Source organism: Artemia sp. Qi Xiang Cuo, chromosome 18 (assembly GCF_049724085.1).
Source record: "Artemia sp. Qi Xiang Cuo chromosome 18, ASM4972408v1, whole genome shotgun sequence".
NCBI classification, from domain to species: domain Eukaryota; kingdom Metazoa; phylum Arthropoda; class Branchiopoda; order Anostraca; family Artemiidae; genus Artemia; species Artemia sp. Qi Xiang Cuo.
Genome location: NC_142811.1, coordinates 45,416,067 through 45,433,764, shown reverse-complemented (window position 1 = coordinate 45,433,764; position 17,698 = coordinate 45,416,067). Strand labels below are relative to the sequence as shown.

The window sequence follows — 17,698 nt, the reverse complement described above, 5'->3', positions numbered from 1 at the left end:
AGAGAAAGATTGAGATGGCTAGGACACATTTTGCAGATGGAGGATAAAACATTGCCAAAGATAATTCTTTTCGTCCATCCATCTAGAGCCAAACGAAAACCAGGTCGTTTCCGAATTAAGAGGTCGATAGAAAATATTTGAAGGAAGTTGGAACTTCTTGGGAGGGTGTAAAGAGGCTCTGAATAGATTGGGATGGAGGAGGAGTATGCGCACCAGTGTTGGTCTCAGGCAGTTTGATGCTGCAGTAAGTTGTTAGTAGTAGTAGCAGTATAAAGATTAGGAAGGCTTAGTCAAGAGATTCCCTTTAGTTTTTGCTTTATGATATTTTCTTTGCTTCTGGCTTCACTCTCTCAGTAGGAACTCCCCGAAAGAATTAAAACACGGTGGGTAAAGAAACCAATAAAGGGAAAAAAGTAAGACTGTGGGTATGTATTGGTTGTTGTTTGTGTTTCTATAATCAAATGGCTGAGTAAAATGGCTGGTGTGCAGCTGAATCATGGCATATTAATACGGAACAAGATTAATTTATATATAGGATTTCTAGATTTGAAAAAAACTATTAAATAATATTGATTGAGCTTTTACCGCCAGTTTTGGTTAAATTAGGATTACCTACTATAGACTTTTAGCATATATAAATAATAGGATAATTGTTAATGGAGGAAACATAAATTTCAGGATTGTTAAGGGTAATCTAAGGTTTTCGTAAAAAAAAAGATCCAAATTTTCAGCATGCTACTTTCATCATAGGTTTGGGGAACTAACCAAGCTAAACATGTAGAGTCTTTACTCTTTTTACAGCTTCAACAATTTAACTTAATGTATTTCCTGCAGAAAACAGATCAAAATGACGTTACTAAAGGAGCTTAAAATATTTTAATTGAGGAAATAATGGTGCATACTGATGATTACACTTTGGCTAAGAATACCGCATTGTCCAAAATAAAGGCTAATTAGATTTACTTATGACAAATTGGTAAAAGTGAAAAAGAGATCTTTGTAGCCATGCTAGACAGAATGAAAAATGTCAAATGAGAGTAGTTCTACCCTCTTCCTTGCATAATATCAAGGCCCCATATTTTAAATATTGTTTTATGACATCCGTGGCTAAATCTTTTGTGCTTCCTGACCGTTTTTGGCAGCTCCAGCATCCAATGGCAACTTCAAGGCTCACAATGCCAATAAAACAAAATAATTGTGGTTTTTCTTCTGGAAAAGTCATGCACAGTCAACAAAAATCAATTTTTACTTGGTCGACTCCGCCATAAAAAGTCTTGACGACAGGGTTCATGCCTTTTTCTATCTCTGTGGTTCTTGGTGAAATTTACCGGCTGAATCGCTGATGAAAGATATATTGGCAGCACCGATAATTTTAAAGGCAAATGACTTTGAAATAAAAGATGAGGAGAGTCAAAAGCCACAATAGATCATCTTCTTATGACTTTAATTCCTCTTTCTCTATTGGATTAGGTAGAAGACACAATCATAAAAGCTCTAGTAGTCTTGATTTATCAGAACACAGTAGAAAAGCAGTTGGTTCTGCTGCTGTTGTCCAGGTAGGCACAGCTAGCCCAGTTGACTTACTAGGCTAGGCTAATTGAATTAACAACCTTAAATTGGTCCAAGATACACTTTGAAGAAAATTGAATTAAATTGTAGGCTTTTTTTATAGTTATTAGAACATTCCATCTGATGCACTGTCTAGGCAAGGCTACAAAATTCATAGGCCTAATTAGGCTAGATTTGGTAAAGTTCTAGTTGAAGAGCTTCTTGCTACCTTAGTAAGTGATTTGGTAAAATTCTACTTTAGGCCTAGGCTAGTTACTTTTACCTATCTTGGAAAGGGGTGAGGTTTAGGAAAATGAAACTTTCAGGGATGGGTCTACAGGCTAAAATATGTCCTGGGAAGGTATTTTGAAGTAATTATCTTGGTATTTGTTAAGCCTTATGTCATCTTCTAAGGAGACATGTTAAGAAACAATTCTTACTTTAAAATATGTATAATGATCCTAGTTCTTATATTATCCAACAGGAGAACCTTTATCATCAAGTCTTTCCTCTAAAAATACTTCTTTTTCCAGCTTAAGGGAAAAAGTTTACAAAAATCACCACGTTGAGAATTCAATGCTTTAAGTCTTTTTAAATTGCCACCTAATAAGTTGTTTTATAGATAGAGTTCATGCCGGTCTTTTTAATATACTTTTTTTTTAAAGAGCAGTGGCAAAAGGGCAAATATCAAAATATGAATGCTAAAGACTAGCATGAATGCTATCTATAAAAGAACTTATTAGGCGGCAGTTTTAACTTTTTACTTTTTATTAGGCGGCAGAACTTTTTACACCAACTGTAACTTTTACACCACATCTACTAAATCAAGTAGCTATTTAACATAGGATGGCATGTACCTAAATTTAATCATTTACCTGGCATCAGTAGGCAATAAAATGATTCTAGAGAATCAGGAAATGCCAAGGTGCATGATCAAATAAGAAAGGAATGTTTTTTGTTGGTAGTGAATAAATTGAAAAAAGTGAGTGTTTGTCAATTGTTGGAAACATTACTAATTTTTCATGATAGGGGCACATCCTTCCTTAAAATGGGGTCAGTAATGAATAATGTTATTTATAAGACAGAAAATCATAGGAAAAAAAAAAACATACTAATCTATTCTCCATTCTGCATTCTTTCTAAACCTTATTTTTCACTACATCATAAATGAAGACAAATTGAATTCTCATATTCATCCACAAGCAACTATTGCAGAGGTTAATCAATCACTTGGCTTAATCAATTGAACATTTATTAGCAGCTCTCCAACTGTTATAACTAAGCTATACAAGAGTCTAGTTCAACCAAGGCTAGAGTTTGGAATGTGTGTTGCATGCCCAATGAACAAGATTGATTAAGTGCAGCCATGGAATCAGTCCAGAGGAGGGCCAACAAAACGTATTAAAGACCTCTTTGATGTCCCTAATCCATTCTGTCTCCATAAGCTCAGAATACCATCTCTAACATATTGACCCAAACAAGGCAAGGTGATAACAACATACTAGCTTCTAAATGATGAAGATAACATTCCTGACCTTTTCCAACTGGACAATTCAAAGAGAACTTATGGTCACCCTCATAAACATTTCAGGAAACAAGCAAATACCAGATTAAGAAGCATGTTCTTTTCATATATAGCTGTCAGCCTGTGGAACTCCCTCAGTGGAAAAAAGTGACATCTACCAATATGGATGAGTTCAAGTCATTAGTGGACTGGGAGTGGCTCAACAAACCATGGTGCACTATTTGGGACACCACAGAGGACTAACTATCATCACTGAAGCTGGTGGACACAGGATTTGTCCTATTGCTAACAAGTGCAATTTAAGATAATAAATAAGTCCCACTTTCACCTTCTAATGGGCCAGATATAGCCCTTGTCTATATAAACCAGCAGATAGCCAGCTAGCTTTTGCATAGGACTATGTCAGGTCTCATTAGCAGGAGGAACTAGGAGGTAATTGCAACAGTAGTGATGGAAAAAAAACATTGGATAGGAGTTTTAAGGGTATATTTCTCTTTTTCCACTCTGATTTATATCTTATAAGTTACCTTAGAAAAACTAAATTTTTTCATCTGCTTAAAACTTTTAGCATTATTCCCTGGGCCAAGGGAGCTGGAATTTTCTTATGTGGCAGGGTGAGGATTTAAAAGGCTGCAAAACAGGCAAAACAACTATTTGCTTCTTTTGGTTTGGAGCTTACATCCATTAATCCTTAAAACAACAAAATCCATTTGTAAGAAAAGGCTAGGCTGGGATCCAGGCTTTTTTAAAACAGGATAGGAAAAACTACCCAAAACTTGCTTTTCAATTCACTGGAAACTTATATTCTTAAGTAATTTGGCCAAGGGGACCTTAATGACCAATGAGATCCAAAAAGAGCTGTTTTTCTTCCTGAATGGCTTGAAACTTATGTCTAGATGTTCCTGGCCAACTGCACCTTGATATAAAGAAGCTTTTTGATAGGTAGCATGAGTCTCCTCAAAATTGGTATAAGGTTTTTATTCATTGACTTGAAACTTTTAGAACTCTTTTTGTAAATGATGTAGACATGCATTTATTTTAACACACTAACAGTTAAAGCCAAAAAAGAGCATGAAAAGGTTATTTTAATAAACTGCTTGATTAAGACAGTCTACATTCAAGGTTGTCAACAATTTACATCCTAGAATAGCTCCAGTCACATATAAGGCAAAGATTTGTGCAGATTTTAAATCCCTATGATTGAAAATCCACTCTAAGTTTTTGAGTAAAATTATTCAAAAAAATTTGTATAAAACTCAATTTTTGACAATTTGACTAAACATTCAAAATTTGCCTAAAATTTGAATTGTAATTTAACATTAGTTCTCAACACTTGAAAAAGCTTAAAAAAATTCAAATATTCTCAAAATATTCTTGCATAAATTATTCAAAAAAATATTTCCCAATAATTTTTTTTTCAAAAAACCTAAAATGAGGAGAAACTACTATGAAGGAATCAGTGAAAAATAAAATGCACAGAAGTTGCTACAAACAAGCCCAGAGCTGCCAAACTCTTAAAACCTCTGAAGGCTAGAGTGTAATTTGTAGGCTATTCTATTCTTTGAAGGATTCATTGCTAGGTATTGCTTTTTGTTTTTGATCAGTATCCAAAAGCTTTGTAGTAATAAAGTCTTTTATTAGCAAGAAGAATAGTTTTTTAATATGGAATTCTTTTGCTCCAATCATGTGCAAGTTGATTTGCTTATGCTTATTTATAGTACCATATTCTGTTGTACTAACTCTAGTTTTAGTGGTTTGTTTGTTATTTGGCCCTGTACAAGCTTGTTTCTGGGTGAAAATTTATCTTGTGGCAAGGTAGGCAAAAGAGGAGGGCATTATAGGTATTTATAAAAATGAATCAAATCTGCAAAAAGCATACATGGCAAGAGGTGGTGGCAGGCTCAATAGATTTTTTCCCAAATGGATATGGTTTAAACACATGTTTTTTTGACAACCTTTTCCTATTGAAGTTCTTGAGTAGTCATTAGATTGCGTTCTCCTGTGAGTGTCTTAGATAGATATCTCATGTGGAAGTGTGGATTTGAAAATGTTGTGGGTGTGCTCCAGAAGCCAATTATCACTAATTATGATTCATTATTTTTTTTTAGCTTCATCCTAAAATTGCTCATAATTAACTACCCCTTTTATGCTGATAATAAGCACAAGGTGGTAATAGTTTAGTACAATGAATTGACCAAATTCTTTTATTAATCCAGAGCTTTGGAATGCAAATAATAATAGATAATTATTTATCATTACTGATAATTGCCTTCTGGAATGCACCCTGTTAACACATAAGCAAAATTAATATGCTACATGTAATGTGGGAAATTTTGATAACTAAAGAAAATTTAACAATTAGGAGGTGATAAGCCTCTTTTAATAAGTAATCACTTTGCTTCAACAAATTCTTCTCACTTAGAGTGCATTCCAGGTTTGACAAAAAAGTTACTAACAATTAACTTATTTGTTCCAGCTGATGCTACTGTACTAGCTTGAACAACAGAAAAGTAACTTTGAATTTACTTTTGTAATAACTTTTATTAAAGATAGTTAACAATTATTTTTAGTAGGGTTAACCTGCATCATTATCATTGTCAGTATTTCTGTCTGATTGAAATGTATTGAAAATTTTATTGGGGTAAAAGAGAGATAGATACAATTGGAGAGATGTTCTCATAATCCCTTACTAGCCTATTAAGCTTTTAGTTAGCTTGGAACCATGCCTGATGGATGCCAACTTTAAGAAATTTCTGCAGTTAATTTGTAGTTACTATTACTTACAACATGGAATACATCCTTAGAACAAGCTAAGCTTGCCCAAAGAAAGTAAAAACTTTCTTTGTTTTTAGGACAGCCAAGAAGAACCAAGTTTTCTTGAAGATGGTGGATTGAGTATTACTCCTGTTGCTGATGGATATTTTCCTCGACCTCAAGAAGGTCAGAGCATAATTGACTATTTGCATGGAATATCCCAGAGTAACAGAAAGTATGCTGACCTTGACCGGGAGAATGCTCATTTTAACATATCAGAAGTTATGATATCTGTCATTGAGCAGGTAAATGGTAGTACTAATATTTCTTTTTTACTCTGTCATTTGTAAGTTCTGTTACTACATCACTACATATGACCTGAATGGTAATCAATTTGCTGAAATCAATTTTGACCAATAAATACTCATTTATATATTATAGATAATTGATTATAATCAAATATTAATTTTATAAATTATATCAATTTAAGCAATTTCAATTCATTAATCAAATTTTATCAATTCGATTTTAGTCAATCAATTGAAAATAGGTTAAAACTAAAGTTGTTGAGAACTTTTTACTCACAAATATATAGACTAGAAATCATCTGATAATTTTTTTTTTACCTAGAATTGAATTTCAATGATCTTTTTATTTTACAAATTAGCACAAGTGTAAATAACACTTCCTCAAATTAAGCTGCACCCAAGCCATGGAAGGGGAAGGTATTCTCACATTCTGAATTTGCTGCTGTTATTGGAAAATGTCCAGATCTCTAAGTAGCATTAAACTGTGACAAGACCCAGGCAGCATTAGCTCTTCATGGTACATTGGTACATGGTCAACAAAAAAGCTTTCTGTATTATGGCAGTCTTGACTTAACAGAGATGTGCTGATGACTTTTTCCATTTAGAGCCCAAGAAAAATATTGAAAGTAGATGGTCAAGTTTTGCAGTGCCACCCATAGAAAATTCATATATAATACAGCTATGTCTGAGAGGGCATTTTTTTGTAACCAGTAAGTTTGGTGTTTGTGTTTGTCTGTCTTCTGTTTCTTCCAGACATGTTTTCATGAATTCTGCCTGTTAAAAGAAAGTTTATCTAGAACTTTGATATCTACAAAAAAACAAACAAGGGAATTAAATACAACTTGTGAAATAAAAATAAATCTTCTTGTGATTACTGGACCTAATTTAAACTTTTGATTGTTGTATGAATAGCCTATTTGTTGGGGTTCCACCCCTTGTTCTTTTTCTTTTCAGATAAATGACTTGTTTTCTTTTCTATAATTACATTTGCCTATAGGATAATTTTTAATCACAAGTTAAACTCTTGTTGCTAAGCTAGATTTTTTTGCAATAAGTTAGCTTTGAAGTTAAGTTCTATTTTTGTCTTCTGGGTCTGGGCCATTGAAAGATAATATCATTTAAAAGAAGCCCTGGATTTGAACTTTTATTTAGCTGGTTGGTTGGGGCAAATCTAAGTTCCACCCCTATGCAAAGTTTGTTGTATAGAACTAGTGTTTTAGTAGTTAGTCTGCATTTGAGACCCCACTTAGGTAGTCTGTATTGAGAAGTGGCTATATGTGTTTTGTGCCCTTTTTGGAAGAATACTAGTAAGCTATTTTCTACAGCCGTGTAGACTATATTTCCAGGAACCTGGACAGGGTAGGAAAAGAGTTTATGAGACATACCGTCATTTACTATATCGACAGGGTTTTTTTTTTTTACCCTCCAAAGAGATAGCCAGAGATATTAGTGGTGACCAAGGCTGGGTGCACCCTTGGCCTAGAGTTTGGCAGTTTGACAATCCTGTTATTGTACCCTGGAGCAGGGTATACCGTAATAGTGTATTAACATACTCTATGTTTACAGTACAGTAGTGGGGACCCCAAGCCATTCCAATAAAATATTTGGTGCCAATACAATATTTGGTGGCAGACAAGCTTACCACATTAATAATATTGTTTAATAAGTATGAATTGGTCATTTGTATAAATTGTTTGTTCAATAAAACAACCCTGTCTGGTGAGCTTCAATACACCTAATACTCAACAACATTTGTTAACATTGCAGAATAAGCCTGCTGGACATCTGTATTATATAACTTTTGTCTGTGGCACCACTCTCATATCTCTTATTCCATAAAAGAATCAATCAGTGTAGACTTTCTTGTTGAACATTTCAAAGCTTCTGGGGACATGTAAAAATAAAGCAACCAAGTACCTATTGATAATTCAATAGGGTAGTTAGGGTGATTCTTGATCTATCTGAATCTATATTAGCCTTCTAGTGACAGGTTTGGCCAAATGGCATGGACATCTTTGATTAAACAGCACTTGCCTTGGTAGGGTTTGGCCAACTGTGATTGGTTACACATTTTGATTTCATTTGACCAACTTCGTATAAAAAGGTTAATAAAGATGTAGTTTAATGGAAATTCAATTACTGATAATTATTTTGGAAATGAGGCGAGGAAAAAATTTGATTTATCAAAAGATTTTGGAATCAATAATTTATGGAAATTATCCAATATATTTAAGTAGTGAGGCCAAACTTGCACTAATAAAATTTATTGTTCCCAAGAGAAACGGATTTTAAAAACTGACAACTTATGCTCATTATATAGTGAATCAAAAGTTACAAAAATGGTTTAACAAGATGTGCCAACAAATTTTTTTAGGTCTGAAGTTGGGCACAATTGAAAAACCTTTTTCTTGTATTCCTTCCTCTATAGTGCACATTTATAAAACAATATACATTTTGAATAATATTTAAAATTTTTTAGTTTAAATTCAAGTTCTCATTTAAGTAATTTAATTCTAATTTAATTGAGTTAATTTAATTTGATAATAATTTAACTAATTTAAATATTAGTATTTTTATTTATACATTTTAAAATTATATATAGTAGTGCACCATCACATATGGTCCAAAATTGTAAATTTAAACATATATTCTGCAAAAATATTATTGGCCTGTGCTATAGGGAAAAGAAATTATAGCTATCTATTGAACTAGCATTCAACCATTGGTATTATAGTTGAAAGTTAAAATGAACAGAACATCAGACAATTAGCATGAAAAAAAAACAGAGAAAAATAAAAATAAAAGCAACCATTGGTTGAAGACAGGGAAGAGTAGGGAAAAGAAAAAGAAACAACAAAGTAAGGAGCAAGTAATTCTATCAGCAAGAGAGAAAGAAAGAAAATTTAAGCTGAAACAAAGAGATGTTTTTATAATTCTTTTGAAGGTACCAAGTAGCTGACATCTTCAAACCACTTTAGATATGCTATTCATGTAATTCGACACGTAGCTAAGGATCGTAGATTGATCATATTGACAAAGAGAAGGGATTTGAAATTTGCCTTTATTTCAAAGATAATCATTCAGCCATCAGAGAAGGAAGATTAGATACAACTGCCTTAGAAGATCCTTGGAAAGGGCCTTAGGAAAATTACCGTTGGACTGAAGAAAATTAAAGGTTTCACATTGAAGAATGCGAAAGGATTCTACCTTTGATAGACAAGTTTCGGGCATGCGAATCATGTGTCCAAGGTGTCTCCACATATGGTGTTTGATCACTTTGATTATCAGGGGTTGAGACGTCTGCTGTAGAACAGTAGTATCCGTTATTTTTTTGGGTCTACTACGTATTTAGAATGCGTCTTAAATACATGTTTAACATCTGTTGGGGTTCCACCCCTGTTTCTTTTTCTTTCAGATAAATGACCTGTTTTCGTTTTCTTAATTACATTTGCTTATAGTATAATTTCAAAAGACAGGTTAAATTCTCGTTGCTAAGTTAGAGGCGTCGCAATAAGAAGCTTCGAAGTAAGTTCTATTTTTGTACTTGCTGGTTTGGAGTCATTGAAAAATAAAGCTAAGAGGTAGAATTGGTTTTGAATGGGGATTGGGATCATTAGCTGGGCCAAGCGAAGGTCCACCCCTATGAACAGTTGCTGTACCTATTATTATTATATTTTTTTAGTCTGCGTTTAGACCCCGTTCGGGGAGATATATTTTTGTGGGATTGTTGTGACCCTTTGGAAGAATACAAGTAAGGTATTCTCTACAAACTGTGTACTATTTTTCGTAACCCAGGCAGGGTAGGAATAGAACTATGAGGTACCGACAGTATTATATGGACAGGGAGGTTTGTTGTCTCCAATGAGAGAATTTAGATATTTTCTAGCCGTAACCCATGGCGGGTACACATGGCTTTAGAAAGTGGCCATTTGACCACTCGATCGCGTTATCATACCCTGGGACAGGGTTTACTGTAAATCGGGTAGTACCAAACCCGATATTTGCAGAACCGGTGTGGTAGACGCGGGAATCACATTATATTTTGGGGCCGGGGCTTTCCCCTCCAATAAGTGGTGACACCCGTATATTACCACGCCAGTGGCGTTGTGGCCTACCAGTATAACACTGGTGGCTAAAAATATCACGAACATTGGTGGCAGCAACAAAAGGTCCTATTAGTAAACCTGATAGTGATAGATACGGAACCGTTGGAGTAAGAGCGGGAATCCCACTAACATTTGGGCCGACAAGGGGTTCTCCCCCTCGAGTAAGTGGCATGGCAACCTTTTTGTGCCATTTTTGCACCAATAAGTGGTGTCCCCTGTACTTTACACCCCAATAAGTGGTGGCAGCAAGAAAAGGAGCTATCAACAGCACTGATAGTAAAAGAATTCCGCCTTTTCGAAGAGACTAGTTGAGTTAGCCTACATAGTGATAGTAGCCTATTTTGGTTACATATAAAGAGAAAAAAAATACAAAATCAATAAGTAGAAATATAAAGATCTATTATGGGCTGTGCCTTGTTAGATCATAATTGAAAAATTGACGGATCAATATATCGCGCAACTAATTATTCAGAAAAAATATAAGGCTAATGACATACAGCAATTTTTCGCGAGAGACCGGAAGTTACATGGATAAAAGAATTTTCATTTAGACTGAAAAAGTATTTTGAAGCTAACGGAATTTTGATATAATGTCGGACAGAGATGAGATTAACTCAAGACCGATAAGGGCGAGTGAAGTCAAGAGAAAAAGTAGGAAAAAAGAAAGAAAAGCTAATATGGAGGCCTTTGAGAGAGGGCACCGACGATATAAGAAGAAATGCAGGTTGAGGAAGATAAAATAGGATAGAATAGAAAAGAAGAAGGAAGGTATAGAGGACCCTATAAAAAAAGAGACGATTTATATTGAGGACGAAGAGATTAAAGAAATTAACTACAATGAAATAATGACAGATAGAATCAAAGTATTCCGAAAGGAGTGAGTAGTGTTGAATTGAAATCCAGCAGGAGCTTGCAAAACAACACTCAAATAGATATGACACAACAATTATTAAATTTAATGGAGAAAGAAAGAGAGAAAGATAGACAAGAAAGAGAACGAAAGGAAGAGGCTGATAGGATAGCCAGAGAAAAAAAGGAGGAGGCAGAAAAAACATAACGAAAATAATTGCCGGGAGAAATTTTCAAACGTATAAGAGAACCGAATTGGTTAGAAGCCCGGAAAAATATACAACTTCGCTGACTACGAGGTAAGGTGGACCGGCCCATAAAATAAATTGGGAGGCTCTGCCACCCTGTCGGAAAAATGAAATACTTGATACGCGTGTTCAAAATGTTGATAAGCCACAAAAATGGGATGCAGAAGTAAAAAGATCACGTATTATTGAAAATAAGACGCGCAAAAATGATTTTTCTGGAAAATTTTCAGAAGACGAAAAAATTGAGAACACCTTTAACGATTGCGAGACGCCGAAAAAAAATTACCTAAATGAAACACTGATTATACAAGAGAAAAAGAAGACGAAATTTATGGTACTCACTATTCCTGGTTAAGTTTGAGAAATTTTACTACAATATGAAAAACCAAATGTCGGAATTCAGTTCCCATTTGATGACGAAATGTTTGTTTCTGTGGTAAGAATAAGGAAGACTAAAAGAGAGAAAAAAGAGATTAAACGGAGCTACAATGAAGAAATGCAGTCAAAGGTGGTGGACACTGGAGTTCAAATCAGATTTAACGATGATTTATTATTTTGCGCCATGGAAAAAATCGAGAAAAGTGAAAAAGAACAAATAAATGCAAAAAAGAGACGAAATTTCGAGATTCAGCCTGAAGTGACGAGAAATAAAAAAAATGTTGGATGGGCTGTGCCTTGATAACATAAATAATAGGGAGAAAAAAAAAGTTAGACGGGCTATGCCTTTATCACACAAATAATAGAGAGAAAAAAAGGTTGGATGGGGTGTACCTTAATAACATAAATAATAGGGGGGAAAAAGAAGTCCAAGGCCCATGGGGACTAAAACAAGATGGTTACAAGATAGAGACGAAGGACCTATAACGAGTTGGGGGAAAGTTGTGAGATATTGAATGTCGAGTCGGATTGGAAAAACTTAGAAAGGAATTTGAGATTAGTATTATCAACTCAAAAGATATGTCGATACTTTATGAGGGGGAGGAATCCCTTGGGGAAGATCCCCGGCGGGAAGTCGCGAAAGATAACCCTTTTCCTCAATTCACAACTGGCGGACAAGTTGTGATCCCTTTACCGAGATTTTGCCTTTCAGATCTGGAGTCCTTGGGGGATACTCTCTCCCAGTCACTTCATATTTCACCCGAACCTTTGTTCAGTAACCCTATTCATAATTGTTACTCTTCATGGGAATCGACAATTATTGCCGGCAAATTGTATTCAGTGGGAGTTTCACCTGCAATTAGCATCAACGCATATTCTTCATTTGATTATCCCAGGGGATGGACCCCAGAAAAAAGGCGATTCATCGTGCGCTCAAAATGTAACTTCATTCCCAGTACCCTTATCGTTTTCACAGGCCTTTGCATTTTTGGCCTTAGATTATCTGAAATTATGCCAAGGGGAAATTTACTGTTTGAATGAGATGTGGGGTTGTTTCCACAGATGGAAATTTAGAGGCTAGTGCAGCCAATTTTTCATGATGGTTGGCATCATCACATGTGCCAGAAACTGATTCTCTGCTCCTCTCCAATGTAAATTCGTGAGAGCGAGAATTTTTTTTTTTTGATTCGACTATGCACTATCTTTGTCTGCGAATCTTACGGACTTTAAATTTGAAGACCTAATGCAGAAGCTATTCGATCTAGACCGTGCTGGTTTTACCGTAGAAATGTGTCAATGACGACTGATCCAAAAACAAGCGGTAAAAGTTGTGACAAAGACACAGGTGAAAGAGAGAAGGCAAATGGATTTTGTAAAGTTGAAGTTATGTGTTTATGTTTGTAATGGTGGACCAAGGTAGCGCGTGGGCGGTCATTTATTTTACGGGGGGAGGTGTTGGATTCCTTTCAGATAAATGACCTGTTTTCGTTTTCTGAAATACATTTGTTTGTAGTATAATTTCAAAAGACAGGTTAAATTCTCGTTGCTAAGTTAGAGGCGTCGCAATAAGTAAGCTTTGAAGTAAGTTCTATTTTTGTACTTCCTTGTTTGGGGTCATTGAAAGATAAGGCTAAGAGGTAGAATTGGTTTTGAATGGGGATCGAGATGATTAGCTGGGCCAAGTGAAGGTCCACCTCTATGAACAGTTGCTGTACCTATTATTATTATATTTTTTTAGTCTGTGTTTAGACCCCGTTCGGGGAGATATATTTTTTGTGATTGTTGTGACCCTTTGGAAGAATAAAAGTAAGGTATTTTCTACAAACTGTTTACTAGTTTCCATAACCCAGGCAGGGTAGGAATAGAGCTACGAGGTACCGTCAATATTATATTGACAGGGAGGTTTGTTGCCTCCAAGGAGAGTTAGAGATTTTCTAGCCGTAACCCAAGGCGGCTACACTTGGCTTTAGAAAGTGGCCATTTGACCACTCGATCTTGTTATCATACCCTGGGACAGGGTATACTGTAAATCGGGTAGTACCAAACCCGATATTTGCAGAACCGGTGTTGCAGACGCAGGAATAACGCTATAATGTAGGACCGGGGCTTTCCTCTCCAATAAGTGGTGAAACCCGTATATTACCACGCCAGTGACGTTGTGGCCTACCGGTAAATCACTTGTGACTAAATATTACGAAAACTGGAGGCAGCAACAAAAGGTCCTATCAGTAAACCTGATAGTGATAGATACGGAACCGTTGGGGTAAGAGCGGGAATCCCACTAACATTTGGGCCGACAAGGGGTTCTCCCCCTCGAGTAAGTGGCATAGCAACCTTTTTGCGCCATTTTTGGACCAATAAGTGGTGACCCCCGTACTTACCTCCCAATAACATCACAGATTGGTTTCTTTGTTTAGGAATGTATGGTAAACAGAAAAAACAAAACAAATAAAGCACTACAGTATAGGTGATGCTAAGTCTAGAGCAGAATGTCTCAACACAGGCTCCTCCAAAATCCAGGATTTTATATAAAATACACAAAGGTTCTGCAGCAAAATATAAGTTAAAATCAAGACCCGTTCATTGCAGTGAATGAGTACAAGAGGTACGCATATGACATGTACTGTCTAGGAGAACATCGATGCATAAAACTTATTATAAGGGGTGGGGGTGCACAGGTAAAAAAGGCTGCTGGTCTAGAAGCTAATTCAAGAAGAACTGATACTCTTAGCTGTTGGTTTTTAAATTCACAATTATTTCAGTTGAAGTTCGGGCAAACAACACATGCTTCAAATTCGGACAGCTCTCCATTTGCAATCAAGAGAAGTGGTTCTAAAGACAATTTTTGTGGAAGGAGGCCGTTTAGTGGTCCTTCGTCTCCACATTCAGGACACATTAACACGGGTAAGTGTTGCTTATGAAATATTCTTAGGATATTCAAAGATCTAGTATCTTTAAATTCCCCTCCCTGCAATTAAGAGTGTCTGTATCCTGGAAACGTAACATATATTGCCTGAGCTAAATTTTGGCCAATTTATTTAATTGCCCCAAATTCAGTCAGTTAATTTTTCAATGAGTTCAGCTGGTTAATTCACTTTGACTGAGGCGAGAGCTGAGTCCTATTCAGTTTAGTTGATTGTTCCCAATCCCAATTTAGTCAATTCACTGAGCATATCATCCAACATATTGTGTCAGGTGGTCTTTGAAGTTTATGTAGGACGGTGAATCGACGTTTTCGTTGCTGGGTCTTTTTTTTTTTACCGGGACAGATAGCAAGCCTGTCGAATGTATAGGTACCGTACTGAAATATTTTCGTCCTTATCGTAGCCGGTCCTCCTATCCTATTTAGTCAGTTCCTCTATCCAATGGAATATTGAATAGATTATTGGTTATTTTGTTTATTTGACCTTGCTGATAAACTTTAGATCTTATTGACTTTTTAAACTTTGACCTATTTTGTTATTATTCTTTTGTGCTTTGTGTATTTTATTGATATTCTGATTGCATGTTCAGATGCATGTTCAATTGAAATACGTTTACTTAAAACTCCAATTTCCGAAAATTTTTCTTGATTTTAACCTTCCTCACTATAATTTTCTTCTTGATAGGTTTTACTGCAGAAAAAAATCCTATGAAGGTTAACAGGAAATTTGTTTACTTCATTGCTCATTCGCACGAAGTGGGAAAAAGTGGGTGCCAAACCTAAATCTTAAAATTCCTTAGTTTTATGGGGAGACTGACCATGATTTTGACCAAAAAAATCTTTTAGGACACCTAGATCAAAGATCATCTGGCATAAGACTATATACCAAAATGTTACCACATGATTCGGCAACATCTTGTCGTTTTGTACAAATGGCATCAAGCTTATATCCTTGTAAAAAAAGTCCTTAAAGTTCCTCAAACTCCCTGAAAGTAATTGAACAAATTATAGCTGCTTGGAGTTAATCAATTTAATTAATCAACTAACGTTGCTATAATGTGATTAAGATACAAAAAATTAATTGCCCTGACCCTTGTTTTGTGAGTGGTAAATAAAAACAGAACTGAAACAGTGAGTAGAAGTAGGGGAAGAAAAATTACAATATGACAGATGAGAGGAATTAGTTCAATTAAAAATTAGATATTCATGTTTATGAACGTTAAGCAATAATTCAGTTCTTCAAAACACAGCGGTGAAGTGACTGATGGACACATAATCAAATTATTCCCACTATCAAACACATCGGAAATAAATGATAAATGATATAGTTTAAAGCAAATTAAGATGGCATTATCTTTTGTGTGCTGAGTGTTTAGAATCAAGAATACAGATTGGGCTAGATTTTATGTTAGAGGGCAAAGTAATAGAAATACGGCTTGTATACATGATGTATTTTAAAATGTGCTTGGCGTAGCCTCTCCGTGTAATTACCCTACGGAAGAATCTCCCGCAGAAAATTCTCCAGGAAACCCCGTCGCCCTGTGGAGAATTCTCTCCTAATACGAAATTGATTATCCAAAACGAAAGTGTGAGAAATTAAAATAATGAAGAAAAGGAAGAATTTTAGAATATTCTGCCTGTATCAGAGGCAACGCTATAGCGTTGCCTAAAGCAAAGGCTATCCGGCTCCACTGTTTTATTATTTATTTATTTATTATTTTTTTTCCCAGAGGCACTTCATATGGAAGGAGTCATCACATTAACTTCGGAGGGGGCTCATTCGATTGGAAATCGGGAGTTTTAGTGCCTGTTTTAAGAGTAAAAAATGAACTGAGGTCAACTAGCCCCCTCTCCCGCCCAAAGCTCTGTTTTTCCCAAATAAAGCCGATAAAAATTTGAGATAGCCATTTTGTTCAAAATAGTTCAAAGATGATATAACAAAAACTCTAGTGTGGACACAGCCCCACAGGGCCCGGGGGCAGCCGTTGTAATTTATGCCCTGGGGGAATATTTGGTTCTTATGGAAGGAATGCTTGTATAAAATGGCACAACCCCCCTGAGCCCGGGGGGCCGGGCGTTGTAAGTAATGCTCTGGGGGCATATATAGTTCTTATGGAAGGGATGCTCATATAAACTTAAAATAGGGCGCAATTGATTGGAAATTGAAAGTTCTAGTTTAGTTTTTGAGAATCAAAAGAGATTGGTAAAAGTAAGGTAAAGGATGCGGCACTAGACCCTTAAGGTCCAAACCGGCGGTGCTGATCTCCGTTTCGTGGCCCTTCAGCCAGGAAGTGCAATGGGGCTTTCGCAAACCCTTCCTGATTACCTTCCCCAGATTTCTCCAGGTACCCATTTAGAGCTGGGTTGACTCTGGCTAAGCTTACAGGGTCACACCACTGACCCGCGTCCCAAACTAAGAAACTGACCACACCGGGGATCGAACCCGAATTCACGGATTCTCAGCCCAGCGCGCGTCCACTAGCCAACTCCCTCCCCCCCCCCCCCACGCCCCTTCTTCCCAAATTGCATCCGATAAAAATTTTGAGACAGCCATTTTTTTTAAAATAGTTGAAAAGTCAGATAACAGAAACTCAGGTGTAAAAAAAAAACCAGGGCCCGGGAGAGGCATTGTAAGTTATGCCCTGGGGCTATATATGGTTCTTATGAAAGATATGCTCGCATAAACTTCAGAGAGGGCTCATTTGATTGGAAATTGAAAGTTTGAGCTCCAATGTTTCATAAATTATCTATTTATTTTATTTTTTTCCAGAGCACTTTATATGGAAGGGGTCATCATATAAACTTCTAAGGGGAATCATTCGATTGGAAATAGAGATTTCTAGTACCTTTTTTAAGAGTCAAAAGTGATCAGAGGGCAACTAACCTCCCCCCGACCCCCTTATTCCCCCGAATACATCTGATAAAAATTTTAAGATAGCTATTTATTTAAAAATAGTTCAAAGATCATATAACAAAAACTCTGAAGTCGGCACAAGCCCTCAGGGCCTGGGGGCAGGCATAGTAAGTTATGCCCTGGGGGCGAATATGGTTCTTATAGA

The 17,698-nt window shown here is 36.0% G+C and overlaps 1 protein-coding gene across 1 annotated transcript in view; it reads left to right on the top strand.

Moving 5' to 3' along the window:
* Nucleotides 1-1,400: 1,400 nt before the first annotated feature.
* The window catches only part of Rubicon (run domain Beclin-1-interacting and cysteine-rich domain-containing protein rubicon), an 82,297-nt gene continuing 65,999 nt past the window's right edge, over nt 1,401-17,698 (top strand). The window contains exons 1-3 of the mRNA XM_089103928.1: nt 1,401-1,556; nt 5,926-6,132; nt 14,479-14,620. Coding sequence (XP_088960054.1) covers nt 1,401-1,556; nt 5,926-6,132; nt 14,479-14,620 — 505 coding nt within the window. The remainder of the gene's footprint in view (nt 1,557-5,925; nt 6,133-14,478; nt 14,621-17,698) is intronic.